This window comes from Coenobita brevimanus, chromosome 17 (genome assembly GCF_032717465.1).
Source record: "Coenobita brevimanus isolate Jiangsu-jjx chromosome 17, ASM3271746v2, whole genome shotgun sequence".
Lineage (NCBI taxonomy): Eukaryota > Metazoa > Arthropoda > Malacostraca > Decapoda > Coenobitidae > Coenobita > Coenobita brevimanus.
The window spans coordinates 4,302,724-4,320,852 of record NC_136970.1 but is presented as its reverse complement, the minus strand read 5'-3'; the positions used below and the strand labels follow the sequence as shown (position 1 = coordinate 4,320,852).

The window sequence follows — 18,129 nt, the reverse complement described above, 5'->3', positions numbered from 1 at the left end:
TTTGATTGGTGATATGAATGGTAAAGTAGGGAATGTGAAGCTGGATGGAATAGTTGGTGAGTGGGGGGTTCCTGCTGAGATAGATGAGAATGGCAGTGCTTTAGTGGACATTTGTGCCAGGAGGGGGTTGGTGATAGCCAATACCCTCTTTAGGCACAAAATGATCCACAGGTATACATGGCGAGTGATGAGAAGGGTGGGTGGTGAACTGAATGAAAGGAACCAATGATTGATTATGTTTGTGTGGATGAAAGGGTGCGAAGATGTGTAATGGATTCAAGAGCTTATAGAGGTTGGGGGAGTGGACTTGCTGACCACTACTTGGTGTTGGCCAGAATCAAGACCCAAGTAAGATGGAGAAATAGAAGAAGGGAAGGATTGGAGGAAGGAGTAGTTGCAAGAAGAGTGGAAAGGTTACAGGAGGATGAGAAAATGGTAGAATATAAGAGAGAAGTGGAGGAATGATTGGGTAAAAATGAATTGGAGCAGATGGGGGACGTGGAAGGTGTGTGCAAGATATTCACAGAAGAAATATGTGCAGAATGTGATGAAGTGTGTGGGTTGAAGAGAAGATGGAAGGGGGTGGAAGGAACAGTATGGTGGAATGAAGAGGTGAGACAGGCTGTGGCACATAAGAAGAAAGCATACAATGAATGGATGAGAAATAGGGACATGGAAGAAGTTGAGAGGCGGAAGAGAGGGTTATATGTAGAAAGGAGGAGAGAGGTGAAAAGATTAGTAAGAGAGAGTAAGAAGAGAGTGGATGAGGAATTTGGAAGGAATTTAAGTGTAGTGTGGAGGGACTGTAAGAAAATGTTCTGGAAAGAGGTGAAGAGAGTAAGACATGGTGGCAATGAAGTTAGTAGGGGAATGAAAGATAAAAATGGTAGATTACTAGTGGAGAAGGGAGAAAAAGTGAGCAGATGGAGAGAACAGTTTAAGGAATTGTTGAACATAGAGAATGGAAGTAATGTGAGTATAAGTGGCTGGGGAATGGCTGGGAGAAGGAGAGAGGTGAGAAGACAGGAAGAAATCAGTAGGATAGAAGTTGGTGAAGCAATAAAGTCAATATGGGGAAAGCCCCAGGAATTGACGGAGTGTGTGGTGAAATGCTGAAGCATGGGGGAGAGATAGTAGTAGAATGGATGTGGAAGATGTGCAGATTGGCCTGGGAGGAAGGTAGAGTCCCGGAGGATTGGAAGTCAGGTATAATTATTCCCCTGTACAAATAAATAAATAAAAGAAAGGAAAAGGGGAAAAAGAAGTGTGTGGTAATCATAGGGCCATTTGTCTTCTTAGTGTAATAGAAATAGTGTATGGTAGGATACTTATAGTCAGAGTTAGGAAGTAACAGAGGAATTAGTTGGAGAAGAACAGGGAGGCTTTAGGAAGGGAAGAGGTTGTGTAGATTAGATATTCATTCTTAGATCTTTAGTGGAAAAGTTTCTAGAAAAGGGAAAGAAGTTGTAAGCGGCCTTCATGGTTTTGGAGAAAGCATATGACAGAGTGGATAGACAAGGATTGTGGAATGTATTAAGAATAGATGGAGCAGATGGGAAGTTGTTGAATGCTGTGAAGAGTATGTATAATGGCATTAAAGCTGCTGTGCGTGTGTATGGTGAACTGAGTGAGTTTTTCTATTTGAAGGTTGGGTTGAAACAGGGATGTGTCATGTCTCCATGGTTGTTCAGTCTGTTCATGGGTGGGGTTATAAAAGAGATACAAGGTAGAGCAATGGATGTTGGAGTGGCCCTAATGAGAGAGGGCAGTGTTTGGAAACTCTCTGTACTGTTGTTTGCAGATGATACACTGTTGTTGAGTGAAGAAGAAGGGGAGCTGCAAGGCTTGGTGGGTGAGTTTGGGTGTGTGTAAGAAATGGAATCTGAAGGTGAATGTACTGTAGGGAAGAGTAAAGTGATGGTTTTTGAGAGAGGTGAAGTCAGTGAATGTACAGTGAGGTTGGATGGTGAGGAAATGGAAAATGTGAATACGTTTAAGTACTTGGGTAATGTGATGAGTAAGGATGGAAATTTGGAGGGTGAAGTGCTTGAGAGGGTACAACAAGGAAGAAAGGTTGCTGGTTCCTTGAAAACAGTGATAAGGAACAGGGAAGTGAGCATGGAAGTGAAAAAGTTACTATATGATAGTATTGTGATACCAACTCTAACTTATGGAAGTGAAACTTGGGAATTGTTGGAAGGACAAAAGTCAAGAGTGAGAGCAGTGGAAATAAGATATTTAAGAGGAGCCTGTGGAGTCACATGGAGAGAGAGGCTGACAAATGAGGATATAAAGGAGAATTGTGGGTGTGGATGTGATAGAAAGCATTAGGAGGAACACACTGAGGTGGTTTGGCCATGTGGAGAGGATGGAGGATGAGAGACTGATGAGGAGAGTGTATGTGAGTGAGATGGAGAGGGGGAGAGGGAGAGGGAGGCCGAGGATGAGGTGGAGAGATGGAGTGGAGAGGTATATGAGAGAGGGGTGTGTGAATTGGGAGCAGGGCAGTGAAATGGCGTTGGACAGGGCGACGTGGAGGCGATTTGCTTGTGGCCACCCTGTAAGGGATTAAGGCATCTGGCAATAGATCGATAGATAGTTAGTATGAAAAAGGCATTGGGTCACTACATTGTCATGTTAAATAATAGCCTAAAGAAGATTGTATGGTGATCAGTGCCATTAGGTGTAAACTTTCACCTTTCTCTCCCTCTCTTATTGGAATAACTAATATTGCTCAGTTGTAAGTCAAAAAAAAAATCCTAATGCATTGGAGAGGTAACAGTCCAAAGTATGGTGTGATGTGATAAGTTTAAGTTTCTTTTACCAGTATCTTCCAGGTAACGTGAATGACACTCAAGTCAAGGAAAAATATCTTGAAATGTTATCTAATCTCCCATATCACCACAATACAGGTGGAGCGTCCCAAATGACACAACAAAAGGAGAGGACAAGCTAAGGGAAAATACAAAGTTTATTAGTGGCCATTGGACCCGAAGAGGCAGCCATGTAGGGGTGACCATCTATATCAGCAAGATATCATCAAAATCTCAGTGCAGGAAGAAAAAACAAGCTAAGGGAAAGTACAGGGTTTATTAGTGGCACTTGGAACCCAGGAAGCAGCCATGTAGATGCCATCATTCTGAGGAGACGACTGCAAACGTTAGTAAGATTGCAGCACAGACCATCATTGTAGCCATGACGACGGAGGAAAAGTTTCAGGCAGCAGTCAACATTATCCGCAGCCTGCCCAAAGATGGTGAGTTGTAGTGTATATAGTTCATAGAATTATAGATTGAGTGAAGGAGTACTTGTGGGATGGAGGCTGGGAGTGATACTCGGAAGTTCCAAGGCATTATAATCTGAGAGATGACTTTATACCCTCAACATTTTTTTAATTAGCAGGGATAAAGTGAGGGAAAAGTGGGAAGGGAGGCAGGAGAAAGGAAGGAAAGAAGAAGATGATACAGACGTTGTATGTGTGTCGGAGGAAATATGTAAATACTGTGGAAGTTAAGGCCAGTGACTGTTAGATGTGTTATTGTTTTGCCTCAGGCTCATATGGATGTGAGTCCAATTGGTTTTAGGAAATACTTTATTCCACTGTAGATGAGAGGTACTAGAGATCTTTTCTTGAGAGTTCATCTGTGTTATGAGAATATAGCTGCTTGAGATGTGTTGTGGTGTGAGGGTCTGCATTGCGGTGAGAGCAGAGTAGAATGTTTGTGAGTTGTTTTGTGTTTTTTCTTAAGTAGAGAATGATGATGACCACATCATGGCTAGGTGAAACCTAGTCTATTTGGGAAAAACAGTTGCTGTAGGATGAAGTTGAGATGGGAGTACAGGAAAAATACTATTTGACTGAAGGCTTTTGGATGGCTGTGGTGTGGCTATGTTTAGTGTAAATTTTGGTTGGGTACTTTCCCTTGGTAGCATTGATATAACTAGTTGGCTCTCCACTGCTAGGTAATATGAATATCCATCAGTCTCCCTCCCTCTCCACCAAAAGGAGAATGGTTGACTGATGATGGGCAGCTTCAGCCTGCAGTCCATGAGATTCGCGTTCAAATGATGGTGGAATTACAACAACAGCAGTTGTGTACATGAGGAGGGATATTTTCCGGGCATTGTGTGTAGCACAGAGTTGATTGTCTTTTCTTTTTATTCGCTGCACTGTGATTAGCACTAAGTTGTATGCAGATAACTTGGTGTTGATAGCAGAGAATGAAAGGTGGGTGGAGGAAAGATTTAGGAAGTGGAGAGGCAGAGTGGGGCACAAGGGTTTGAGAGTAAATGTGGACAAAACAATATTGATAATATCTAGGGCTGGTGGCAGTACTGTCAGAGGAGGAGGAGAGTGGCCATGTGCAGTTTGCCACAAGGGTGTGGGAAGCAACTCCATTTTGTGCAGCATTTGTGATAAGTGGGTGCATAAGAGGTGCATTGGTATTAAAGGTAGCCTGTGAGATAATGCTGGTTTTGTGTGTTGTCAGGGAGAGCATATAGAGATTGTCAGGCATGATCTTGCTGGCGAGTCTCTTGAGTGTGTGTGAGTTTTGTTACTTGGAGGACATGTTATGTGCTGGAGGTGGGACTGGAGCAAGCTCTATGGCTAGGGTAGTGAGTGATTGGAGGAAGTTCAGGAAGCAGTTGCCTTTCCTGACATTGAGAGGGTTCTCCCTTCATGCTAAGGGATCTTTATGTGCAACATATGTTAGGAGTGTAATGCTGTATGGTAATGAGACCTGGACAGTAAAGGTAGAGGATATTCATAGGCTCAGACATACAGATATGACAGTGATTAGATGGATGTAGAGTGTGTTCTTGAATGCAAGGCCTGGGAGGGCTAGGTTTATGATTGAACAGTTGAGAGGAAGGACGAGACGAGTGTATTGGTATTGTGATGAGGAGAGGCTGATTGAGATGGTTTGGAGGATGACAGTTGGGTGCAAAAAGTGAGAAGTGTGGATGTTGGGGATAGGATTGTGAGAGGCAGACCGAAAAGGACATGGTACTAGGTCATAGAGTGTGACCTCAGGGATAAGGAACTGAATAGGGAGACTGCCAGAAATCGAGCATTGTGAAAAGCTGCCATTAGGTGACTAAGGCTGACATATGCAAGCATGTTGGAACCTTTATAAATGATATGTACGATATGTTGGGGAGGGTGGTGTCGCCTGCTACACGGATGGGATCAGTTCTAAGTGGAAGCAATAAATGGTTTGCCATTCATCTTAATGTAGTCCTTCAATGGGAGTACTCTTGTTCATTGATGAATATGATCTGTGCATTTGATCTGTGTACCTGGTGTATCCTGTAAATATGAGAGCTTCATTCTGTGTTTCTTAATTTCTTCTGTGTTTGTAAGTAATATGAGGGTGGGGGGAGTATTTTCAGTGCATATAGTGTACAAGAGGACTTTGCATTGAAGTTGTTTGTGTGTTGAGAGAAAGTTGTGTGTGTGTGTGTGTATCCAAAGTAAGTCAAAGAATTTTAATAAGTATTTTGTCTTTCTGAGGATAGTGAGTACTGTACTGCAGTTAAAGAGGGTGACCTGGGAGTGTTTGAGACATGTCATTTTGGAGTGAAAATAGTAATGATTAATTATACTGTATTGGCAAATTACTCGTCTGTTTTTGTAAGCAGGTGTTGTAGGGAGTGAGTGTAAGTAGTGTTGAAGGTGATTTGCTGCATGATGAGTTTGAAATGTTGTGAAACTGTTGCCATGTCATCAGCATAGGACAGGATTGATACAGAAGGGTTGAGTGAGTAGGTCGTAGAGGTAAAAGCTGAGAATTGTGGGTGAGAGATGTGAGTCCTGTGGGACACATACCATTTGGAAGTATTCCTATTCTGAATCTTTGGTTTTGGTTTGGTATTTGGGCTTGTCTGCCTGAAGTTTGTTAGTCATCTTGTCGAGAAGAGGGAGGAGGATGACTGGGTGGGAATAGACACAGGTGTGAATGTTGAGGAAAGTGTGCTTAGAGGCTAACCAAGGATTTGGAGTAAGGTCCAGCACAAAGACCACTGGATTAGGGGGCTGAGAAGGGAAATGGCCCAAGGTTGCAACACATGGAGAGCTGCCTTCAGGTGTCAGAACCTATACATGTTAGCATTAGTAATCTTGAAACATAAACCTATCTTACATGTTTATGTCCGTAATTTTGTTGAATGGGAAATGTGCTGTGTTATAGGTGTGTGGTGATCAAGTGTTTGGGTGAAAATCCATGCTGAGATTTGGTTAAAATCCATTTTGAGATGTGGTTAGAGATCAGGGTTGGAAATAGTGTGTCATAAATGATTTATGACAAGGCATTGATTTAAATCGTGTCATAAATGCCATGTCATAAACATCATAAATGTCACAAATTTATAAAGCCACAAATTTACAGAAATAAAAATCAAATTATGTACATTGGAAAAACCATTACAAGTAATGGTGCCAATACATAAAGCTCTATTTCACACTGTCCCACAATACCATAGCTACAGTATAAATGTCAGATAAGGAGAATACAACTGAAATGGATTGAGTTTTTGTTTAAAAGACCAAGAATTCACCACAGTCTGAGAGGATGAAATGAAAGAATTTACTACATTTATTAGTTCAAGTGGCTGCTCCTTAGAAGATAAAATGAAATAAGATATTATTCCTGATATGATGGAGCTTCCTGATACGATGGAGCATAATCAAGTAAATTAATATACAGTATAGTGCTGCCAAATTTATCTTAATGTATAATTTCCAATTCATTTTTAAAACTAAAATAAAATTAAACTTATAAAATAAAATTATCAACTGCTGTTCTTGAAGATCTTAAAAAGAAAGAAATAAGCATTATATCTATGGTACTATAATTTTTTCTTAATTCTTGATACATTTCATAATTATCTTATCAGTGAGCCATTTTTCTCCCAGTAACTGTACAATCATAACTGCTATATCTCTGTATTACAATGAACTCTCTTTAGTTCATTATATACTTCACTGTACTTTACTAAATTCATTAGTTTACTGTAGATGTTTGAAAATAGTGACCAACTTTCTAGCTTTTTCATTTCCAAGAACATTTCGCACATTTGTATAGACAAGACCGGATGTTGAAAAGATTCACTTAGCCCCTGTGGAAGAGGCAATAAGAGTATGCAGCTGTTGTGCTGTGTTTAGTGCATCTTGATCAATTTACCCTGCAAAACTGTCATCAAGCAAAATAAATGAGTAAATAAATAAAACTGCTTGTGAAATTGTGCATTTTTGACATTTATGACATGTTTAATGTGTCAACAATTGCTGATGTAAAACATGTTTTAAATCACTTGATTTAATCATGCCAACCCTGATAGAGATATCTCTGCTGAGCTGAACAGTAATTGACAGCTGGTAGCATGGTAAAAATAAGTAATACATCAGTGTACTGAAACGACTAATGGAAGTTGCCTACAACTCCTTCACTGCAAAAAGTTTCCTAAGTTTAAGTAAATCATTTTGAGATACCAAGAATTGGGGGGGTGGGGGTTTCATCATACACTGTGAAGGTCAGGGATAAGACTTTGATTTTGGGTGGTGTGCAGTGGTGGTGATGATAATGACTGCCTTCACAGTGTTTGGGATTTGGTTGTAAGACTAGGATAAGGTGAAGGTGTCAGTGCAAGAACTTTTGGCTGTGGGGCATAGGTGTACAAGTGAATGTTTATGAATGGTACTGAGTTGAACATACAGGAGAGAGAAGAGAGAGAGAGAGAGTAGGGGGGGGGTGGTAGTGATATACTGGATTTGAACTAAGCTTGTAATGGCCTGTCTCCATATCCACTTTCATCAAATCTGTTTTTGAACACATTGATGTTCTTTTGCTGATCTCACCAAACCTTGTTGGTGCTTGGGTTAAGGTGTTATTGACACTGATAGATAAGTAAATAGACAACAAAGCAGGTGATAAACATCCAGTACATACATAAAGGCTTAACCACAGTTGGTGGTGTACAATATTGAAATGTATACTGTGCAGAGGTTGAAGAATGGGAAGGCAGCAAATGTGGATGAGGTGTATACGGATATGAAAATGTGTAGTGTAGAGACCGGCATAGAAATCTGTGGGAAAGATCCCAGAATGTCTGCACGATTGGAGCTGTATCAGTGGAGTGGAAGAAGGCTATAATTATGCCTCTTTGCCTTTATGGTAGGTGGGGGTGCCACCATCCACTCACTTGATGTGGTGCTGCTTTGGGTGTCTACCCTTTCCTGCCTTCCTTCTTCTTCTGTCTTTCTTTCTTTCATTCATTCCTCTTCCTTCTGCCTACAGGTGACTTTACACTCCTGCTTCTGTCTTTCTTTCATTCTTTCCTCTTCCTTCTGCCTGTGGGTGACTCTGCACTGAATGACAAGCCAAATGGTTTCCTGAACATCAGGAAACCAATTACAGTACTACGCTGGGTGGTAACCATATAATCAAATTATGGCTCCTGGTGGTTTAGTGGGTAATTAAAGTGCTTCAGTCGGATTGAGCCTGTGTAGGTTTATATCCAAAGGCTGGTTGGGGTTTATTACTCACATTATGCCATTCAGGGATGAGTGAGGCTGGTCACTCTCATCTTAAATGTCAGGACCAACTTGCCTAGCCCCGAGTTCCTATGCTCCTCATGGGGTGACATAGGATTGGATGATGCATGGATGGATGGCAAAAGTAAAGATAATCAAAGTGACTGCTGACATTATTGTAGGATAGATATGCCAGATGTTGTTATGAAAGTACTGGTATGAAGAAGTTAGGAAGATGTAGTCAGATTGATGGTAGTCACTTACAGAGAAAATGAATAAAGATTGGATGGTGAAAAGGGTATAATAAGCATTTGGGTTAGTTTTGAAGGTGGATGTGGTTATATTTACTCCAAATACTTATACAGTACCATATCTATCTATCTATCTATTGCCAGACGCCTCAGTCCCGTACGGGGTGGCCACAAACAAATCGCCTCCACGTCGCCCTGTCCCCCACCATTTCACTGCACTACTCCCAACTCACACCCCCCTCTCTCATATACCTCTCCACCCCATCCCTCCATCTCATCCTTGGCCTCCACCTCACTCACATGCTCTCTCCTCGTCAGTCTCTCACCCTCCATCCTCTCCACATGGCCAAACCACCTGAGTGTGTTCCTCCTAATGCTTCCTATCGCATCCACATCCACACCACAACGCTCCTTTATATCCTTATTTGTCAGCCTGTCTCTCCATGTGACTCCACAGGCTCCTTTTAAATAATTCATTTCCACTGCTCTCCCTCTTGACTTGTGTCCTTCCAACAACGTCCAAGTTTCACTTCCATACGTTAGAGTTGGTATCACAATACTGTCATGTAGTAACTTTTTCACTTCCATGCTCACTTCCCTGTTTCTTATCACTGCATTCAAAGAACCAGCAACCTTTCTTCCTTGTTGTACCCTTTCAAGCACTTCACCCTCCAAACTTCCATCCTTACTCATCACACTACCCAAGTACTTAAACATACTCACATTTTCCATTTCCTCACAATCCAACCTCACTGTACATTCACGGACTTCACCTCTCTCAAAGACCATCACTTTACTCTTCCCTGCATTCACCTTTAGATTCCGTTTCTTACACACTCTCCCAGACTCATCCACTAAGCCTTGCAGCTCCCCTTCGTCTTCACTCAACAACACAGTATCATCTGCAAACAATAGTACAGGGAGTTTCCAAACACTACCCTCTCCCACAAGTGCCACTCCAACATCCACTGCCCTACCTTGTACCTCTTTATTACCCCATCCATGTACAGATTGAACAACCATGGAGACATGACACATCCCTGTTTCAACCCAACCTTCAAAGAGAAATATTCACTCAGTTCACCATCCACACGCACTGCAGCCTTAGCACCATCATACATACTCTTCACAGCAATCAGCAACTTCCCATCTACTCTATATATTCTTAATACTTTCCACAATCCTTGTCTATCCACCCTGTCATATGCTTTCTCCAAATCCATGAAAGCTGCATACAACTTCTTTCCCCTCTCTAGAAACTTTTCCACTAAAGATCTAAGAATGAATGTCTGATCTACACAACCTCTCCCCTTCCTAAATCCTCCATGTTCTTCTCCAACTAATTCCTCTGTTCTTGTCAGTAAGTATCCTACCATACACTTTTCCTATTACACTAAGAAGACAAATGCCCCTATGATTACCACACACTTCGTTTTCCCCTTTTCCTTTGTACAAGAGAATAATTATACCTGACTTCCAGTCCTACGGGACTCTGCCCTCCTCCCAGGCCAATCTGCACATCTTCCACATCCATTCTACGAGTACTACTATCTCTCCCCCATACTTCAGCATTTCACCACACACTCCATCAATTCCTGGGGCTTTCCCCAATTTGACTTTCTTCATTGCTTCCACAGCTTCTATCCTACTGATTTCTTCATGTCTTCTCACCTCCCTCCTCCTCCCGGCCATTCCCCAGCCACTTATACTCGCATTCCTTCCATCCTTTACCATATACTTTTTTGTTTAAATCTGAATTATGATAAAATAAAGTAGCCCTTTGTGATGTCTGAAACCAATACCAATGTTATCTTTATGTCTACCTGTTTTGCGCATTTGCCCATCCAGGGAACTGCCTCCACAGGGCATGGCCATGACATAAAAGTGTCTCCAGGTTACATTGTTTGTAGCCATCAATTTTGCTGTCTCCATCCTCCTTTCTCCATTCCTTCCTTTGGTGTCACATATCATCATCAGCATCATTATTTAATCCTGTGTTGCCCCAAGAGGAACATAGGAACATGGGGCTAGGCAAGTTGGTCTTGACATTTAAGATTAGAGTGACCAGCCTCACTAATCCGTGAGTGGCATTACTGTTTCAGAGTTTCTTATTTTTAAATTGCTCAGCTTTATTCTTTCATGCTGGAGAAAAAAAAAAAGTAACAGCCAATCACTTATTATCCCATTGGGTTTGGGGCAGAAGAGGGCCCAGAGTTTGCCTGTCATAGCCATGCCTGCGTATTTTTCCAGTGATTTACTGCAAGACATGTAATTACAGATTTCATCCAAGGGGGCTGCACAATAACAGTTCCAGCCTATATCATCACTGTCATTCACACAGTTCCAAGCCACCACCTACCTCCACTCCTTCATTCTGTCTTTCCATGTTCTCCAGTGGTGCTGGAGAGGGCTACCTTCATGCTATGGCACTGATATAACCAGTTGCTTAGGTATAAAAATGTTCCTAAACTCCCTCAGTATTCCCCCCCCCCCCATCAGGGGTGAGCACAGCTCCGCCAACCACTAATTTGTGAAAACAGCTTTTTCGTTAGCTGATTAGTGTTTCCACTAAATGTATTTCCACTAACTTTAACCCGTTACCTGCGCATTGCGGTTTTTTGGAGGTGTCCGTGGTGCGCAGACATAGGGGTAAAAATGAAATTTCCCAAAGGCCAAATTTTGTCTTAGGAATTGAGAGAATACATGCCAAAGTATATAGTAACAAAATATTAGCTCAATATTTACCTTGGTAAAGCCATGGATGAACATTGAAGTGTCTGATTCCCTATTGGAATGTATGGTTTTCATTTTCTTTTTCTTTTTTGGTTTCGGTTTTGAAGGTTCAAACATGCTTGCCTGGGTCAGCCTTGGTCACCATGGCACTATATTCGAAATTCACCTGCGCAGCCAGGGCTGTATTGAGCAGTCGCACTCGGAACAGCCCAGGCTGTATAGAGCAGTTAACGGGTTAAGTCCACTAACCCTAAAGTCATACGTGTTTGTTCATATCTGTTACGAGCGTATCTGCAACAGTCATTCTGGTACACAGTTGGCTGACTATGTGTAAACACAAGACGTGATTGGTTGACACAGCAACAGCTGAGCAGCATTGTTATAGAGGGCTGTCCCTCTGTGCTAAAGGATCTTTGTATGCATCATGTTGTAGGAGTGTAATGCTGTATGGTAGTGAGACCTGGGCAGCGAAGGAAAAGGATATTTGCAGGCTCATATGTACAGAAATGAGAATGAATAGGTGAATGTGCAGTGCATCCTTGAGTGCAAGACCTGGTGTGGCAAGGTTTATGATGGAAGAGTTAAGAGGTAGGATGGGACTGGAGTGTATTGATGATGTGATGAGGAGGGGTAGAGTGAGGTGCTTTGGGCGTGTGGAGAGGATGGGGGATGACAGTTGGATGCAGAAGGTGAGAAATGTTGACATTAGGGGTAAGGTTGCAATAGGTAAACTGAAAAAGACCTGGGATGACATCATTGAATGTGACCTCAGGGATAAGGGACTGAATAGGGAGGCTGCTAGAGATCGAGCAGCATGGAGAGCCTCAATTAGGTGACCAAGGCTGATGCATGCAAGCATGCTGGAGCCTTTAGAAATGGAACAATATATAATATACACACACACACACACACACACATATATAGATAGATAGATACAGCTAAGGAACGGACAAAGGACATTCTTAGGGTGGGAACTTGGAATGTGAGAGGAGTGAATGATGAAGTGAAAGAGAGAGAGATTGTTCAGGTGCTTGAGGATGCAAAAGTGGATATATGTGGATTGACTGAAACTAAATGGAAAGGTGAATGGGTGAGAGAATGGGAATATGGTGTAGGTATATGTGCGGGTGTCAGTGAGAATGAGAGGGCAAGAGAGGGAGTATGTCTGATGATAAGCAAGAAGTGGAAGGAGAATATAAGAGAGTATGGAACAGTGGGTGCAAGGATTGTATGGGTGAGGATGAAAGTAGGTATACAAGCATGGGCGATTGTATGTGTGTATGCTCCAACAGAGGATCGAGTGGCAAGAGTGAAAGATGAGTTTTGGGCGAGAGTAGAAGCATGTATGGACAAGTTTGAGAGGAGCGAGAGAGTGCTGTTGATTGGAGACATGAATGGCAAAGTTGGGAATGTACGAGTGGATGGAGTGGTTGGTCAGTGGGGTGTGCCAGCTGACGTAGATGGGAATGGTAGTGCTTTGGTGGACATCTGTGCTGGTAAGGGGTTGGCAATAGCCAACACCTACTTTCGTCATAAGATGATCCACCGGTATACATGGAGAGTAATGAGGAGGATGGATGGTGAACTTGTTGAACGAAAGGCAATGATAGACTACGTGTGTGTGGATGAGCGAATGAGAAGACAAGTGTTGGATGCAAGAGTGTGGAGAGGGTGGGGGAATGGAGTCTCGGACCATCACTTAGTGATGGCCAAGGTAAAGATGCAAAGAAAGTGGTTGAGGAGGCGAAGGGGAAGACAGGAGGAAGCAGCTTCTGTGAGAAGAGTGGAGAAATTGCAAGATAGTGAGAAAATGACAGAGTATAAGAGCATAGTGGAAGAAAGATTGGGAAGGTATGAGCTAGAGCAGATGGAAGGGGTGGAAGACGTATGTAAGATATTCACAGAAGAGATAGGCGCAGTGTGTGAGGCGGTTTGTGGAGTGAGGAGGAGATGCAAGGGTGTGCAAGGGACAGCATGGTGGAATGATGAGGTGAAACGAGCTGTGGAACAAAAGAAGAAGGCATATGGTGAATGGTTGGCGAGTAGAGGTAGGGGAGAAGATGAGAGAGAGAAGAGAGAGGTATATGTGAGCAGGAGAAGGGAGGTTAAGAGACTGGTGAAGGAGAGTAAGAAGAAAGTGGATGAAGAGTTTGGGAGGAATCTGAGTGTGAAATGGAGGGAGAGTAAGAAATTGTTTTGGAAGGAGGTAAAGAAAGTAAGGCACTGTGAAAGGGGAAATAATAGGGGAGTGAAAGATAGGAATAATAGATTGTTGGTGGAGAAAAGAGAGAAATTGAGGAGATGGAAGGAGCACTTTGAGGATTTGTTGAATGTAGAGAGTGAGAGCAGTGTGAGTATAAGTGGTTGGGGAATGGCTGGGAGAAGAAGAGATGAGAGGAGGGAGGAAGAGATCAGTAGGTCGGAAGTAGTGGAAGCGATGAAGAAGATTAAGTTGGGAAAGGCCCCAGGAATTGATGGAGTGTGTGGTGAAATGCTGAGGTATGGGGGTGAGATTGTTGTGGAGTGGATATGGAAGTTGTGTAGATTGGCTTGGGAAGAGGGAAGGGTTCCAGAGGACTGGAAATCAGGTATAATTGTTCCTCTGTACAAAGGAAAAGGGGAGAGAGAAGTATGTGGTAACCATAGGGGTATTTGCCTTCTTAGTGTGACTGGTAAAATATATGGTAGAATACTCATTGATAGGGTTAGGCATATGACAGAGGAGCTAGTTGGAGAAGAACAAGGGGGATTTAGGAAGGGAAAAGGGTGTGTAGATCAGATATTTGTTCTAAGATGTTTAGTAGAGAAGTATCTAGAGAAGGGAAGGAAAGTGTATGCTGCCTTCATGGACTTGGAGAAAGCTTATGACAGAATAGATAGGCAAGGTATGTGGAAGGTATTAAGAATATATGGAGTGGAGGGGAAATTGTTGAGTGCTGTGAAGAGTATGTACGAGGGAGCTAGGGCTACGGTGCGAGTGGATGGTGAGCTGAGTGAGTTCTTTGATCTCAATGTGGGACTGAAACAGGGGTGTGTGATGTCTCCATGGCTGTTTAATATATATATGGATGGGGTTGTAAAGGAGGTGCAAGGTAGGGCAGTGGATGTGGGGCTGGCCCTAATGAATGAGGGTGAGATTTGGAAGCTTCCGGTGTTGCTGTTTGCTGATGATACAGTATTGTTGAGTGAAGATGAATGGGAGTTGCAAGGTTTGGTGAATGAATTTGGGACAGTGTGTAGGAGGAGGAAGCTGAAAGTTAATGTAAACAAAAGTAAAGTTATGGTGTTTGAGAGGAATGAAGTCACAGAGTGTGCAGTGAGATTGGATGGTGAGGATATGGAGAATGTGAGTGCATTCAAGTACTTGGGTAGTGTGATGAGTAAGGATGGAACTTTGGGGGATGAAGTACGTGAAAGGGTACAGCAGGGAAGGAAGGTTGTTGGTACACTGAAAGCAGTGATGAGAAATAGGGAGGTGAGTATGGAAGTTAAGAAGTCACTGCATGATGGTATTGTGATCCCTACCCTGACGTATGGAAGCGAGGCGTGGACCTTGCAAGAGGGGAACAAGTCAAGAGTGAGAGCAGTGGAAATGAGTTACTTGAGAGGAGCATGTGGAGTGACGTGGAGGGACAGGTTGACGAATGAAGAAGTGAAGGAACGTTGTGGGGTAGATGTGGATGTGGTTGAGAAGATTAGGAGAAATACACTGAGGTGGTTTGGACATGTGGAGAGAATGGAGAATGAAAGACTGACTAAGAGGGTGTATGTAGGTGAGGTGGAGGGAGGGAGAGGGAGGGGTAGACCGAGGATGAGATGGAGGGATGGAGTTGAGAGATATATGAGGGAGGGGGGGGTGAGCTGGGGGGAGGGTAGTCAAATGGTGGGTGACAGAGTGACTTGGAGGCGTTTTGTCTGCGGCCACCCTTTGCGGGATTAGGGCGTCGGGCTATAGATAGATAGATAGATAGATAGATATTTATATATATATTTATCTATCTATATATCTATCTGTCTATATAATATATATATATACTGTATATAGATAGATAGATAGATAGATATAGATATGGATATAGATATAGATATACCGTACATATATCTATCTGTCCATTCCCAGATGCTTTAATCCAGTAAGGGGTGGTCACCAACAAATCGCCTCCATGTCGTCCTGTCCAACGCCATTTCACTGCCCAGCTCCCAGCTCACACCCCCGTCTCTCATATACCTCTCTACTCCATCCCTCCATCTCATCCTTGGCCTCCCCCTCCCTCTCCCCCCCTCCACCTCACTAACATACACTTTCCTCATCAGTCTCTCACTCTCTATCCTCACCACATGGGCAAACCACCTCAGTGTGTTTCTCCTAACACCTCCTATCACATCCACATCCACACCACAATGCTCCTTCACTTCCTCATTTGTCAGTCTGTCTCTCCACGTGACTCCGCTCCTCTCAGATAACTCATTTCCACTTCTCTCACTCCTGACTTCTGTTTCTCCAGCAAGGTCCAAGCTTCACTTCCATACGTTAGAGTTGGTATCACAATACTGTCATATAGTAACTTTTTCACTTCCATGCTCACTTCCCTGTTTCTTATCACTGCCTTCAATGAACCAGCAACCTTTCTTCCTTGCTGTACCCTTTCAAGCACTTCACCCTCTAAACTTCCATCCTTACTCATCACACTACCCAGGTACTTAAATGCACTCACATTTTCCATTTCCTTTTCATCTAACCTCACTGTGCATTCACTGACATCACATCATTCAAAAACAGTAACTTTACTCTTCCCTACATTCACCTTTAGATGACATCTCTTACACATTCTTCCAGACTCATCCACTAAGCCTTGCAGCTCCCCTTTGTCTTCACTCGACAACACAGTATCACCTGGAAACAACAGTACAGGGAGTTTCCAATCACTGCCCTCTCTCATTAGGGCCACTCCAACATCCACTGCCCTACCTTGTATCTCTTTTATTACCCCATCCATGTTCAGATTGAACAACCATTGAGACATGACTCATCCTTGATTCAATCCAACCTTCAAATAGAAGAATTCACTCAGTTCACTATCCACACGCACTGCAGCGTTAGCACCCTCATACATACTCTTCACGGCATTCAGCAACTTCCCATCTACTCCATATATTCTTAATACATTTCACAGTCCTTGTCTATCCACCCTGTCATATGCTTTCTCCAAATCCATGAAGGCTGCATACAACTTCTTTCCCGTCTCTAGAAACTTTTCCACTTAAAATCTTAGAATGAATATCTGATCTACACAACCTCTTCCCTTCCTAGAACCTCCGTGTTCTTCTCCAACTAATTCCTCTGTTATTTCTCTGTCAGTAAGTATCCTACCATATACTTTTCCTATTGCACTAAGAAGACAAATGCCTCTGTGATTACCACATACTTCTTTTTCCCCTTTTCCTTTGTACAGGGGAGTAATTATATCTGACTTCCAATCCTCCGGGACTCTACCCTCATCCCAGGCCAATCTGCACATCTTCCACATCCATTCTACTACTATCTCTCCCCCATACTTCATTATTTCACCACACACTCCATCCATTCCTAGGGCTTTCCCCATTTTAACTTTCATCATTGCTTCCACAACTTCCATCCTACTGATTTCTTCCTCTCTTCTCACATCCCTCCGTCTCCCAGCAATTCCCTAGTCACTGACATTCGGATTGCTTTCATTCTCTATGTTCAACAGTTCCTTAAAGTGTTCTTTCCATCTGCTCACTTTTTCTCTCTTCCCTACTAGTAATCTACCATTTTATCTTTCACTCCCCAACTAACTTCATTGCCACCCTGTCTAACTCTCTTTACCTCTTTCCAGAACATTTTCTTACATATCCTTCACTTTACACTCAAATTCCTTCTAAATTCCTCATCCACTCTCTTCCTACTCTCTCTTACTAATATTTTCACTTCTCTTGTCCCTTCAACATATAACTCTCTCTTCCGTCTCTCAACTTCTTCCACACCCGTTTTTCATTCACTCACTATATGCTTTCTATTGTGCCACAGCCTGTCTCACCTCTTCATTCCACCATGCTGTTCCCTGCACCCCGTTGCGTCTTCTCTTCAACCCACACACCACCTCACATGCTGCATAGATTTCTTCTGTGAATATCTTGCACACATCTTCCACGTCCCCCATCTGCTCCAATTCATATTTACCCAGTCGCTCCTCCACTTCCCTCTTATATTCTGCCTTTTTTCCATGCTCTTGCAACCCTTCCACTCTCCTTGCATGAATTACTTCCTCCTGTCCTTCCCTTCTTCTATTTCTCTTTTTCATTTGGACCTAGATTCAGGTGGTGTTAAGAAAGTCCACTCCCGCAACCTCTATAATGCTTTTGCATCCATTACACACATTCTCATCCTTTCATCCACACACACATAATCAATCACTGCCTTCCATTCATTCAGTTCACCACCCACCCTTCTCATCACTCGCCACATATACCTATGGATCATTTTGTGCCTGAAGAGGGTATTGGTTATTACCAACCCCCCTCCTGGCACAAATGTCCACTAAAGCACTGCCATTCTCATCCATCTCTGCAAGCACACCCCTCTCACCAACT

The 18,129-nt window shown here is 42.8% G+C and overlaps 1 protein-coding gene across 1 annotated transcript in view; it reads left to right on the top strand.

Annotated features, from left to right (window-relative positions):
- LOC145391231 (acyl-CoA-binding domain-containing protein 5-like) overlaps nucleotides 1-18,129 on the top strand; it is a 92,133-nt gene that overhangs the window by 22,489 nt on the left and 51,515 nt on the right. Inside the window, exon 2 of the mRNA XM_080265907.1 lies at nucleotides 2,913-3,256. Within this exon, the coding sequence (XP_080122033.1) occupies nucleotides 3,196-3,256 (61 nt within the window). The 5' untranslated portion in view covers nucleotides 2,913-3,195. The remainder of the gene's footprint in view (nucleotides 1-2,912; nucleotides 3,257-18,129) is intronic.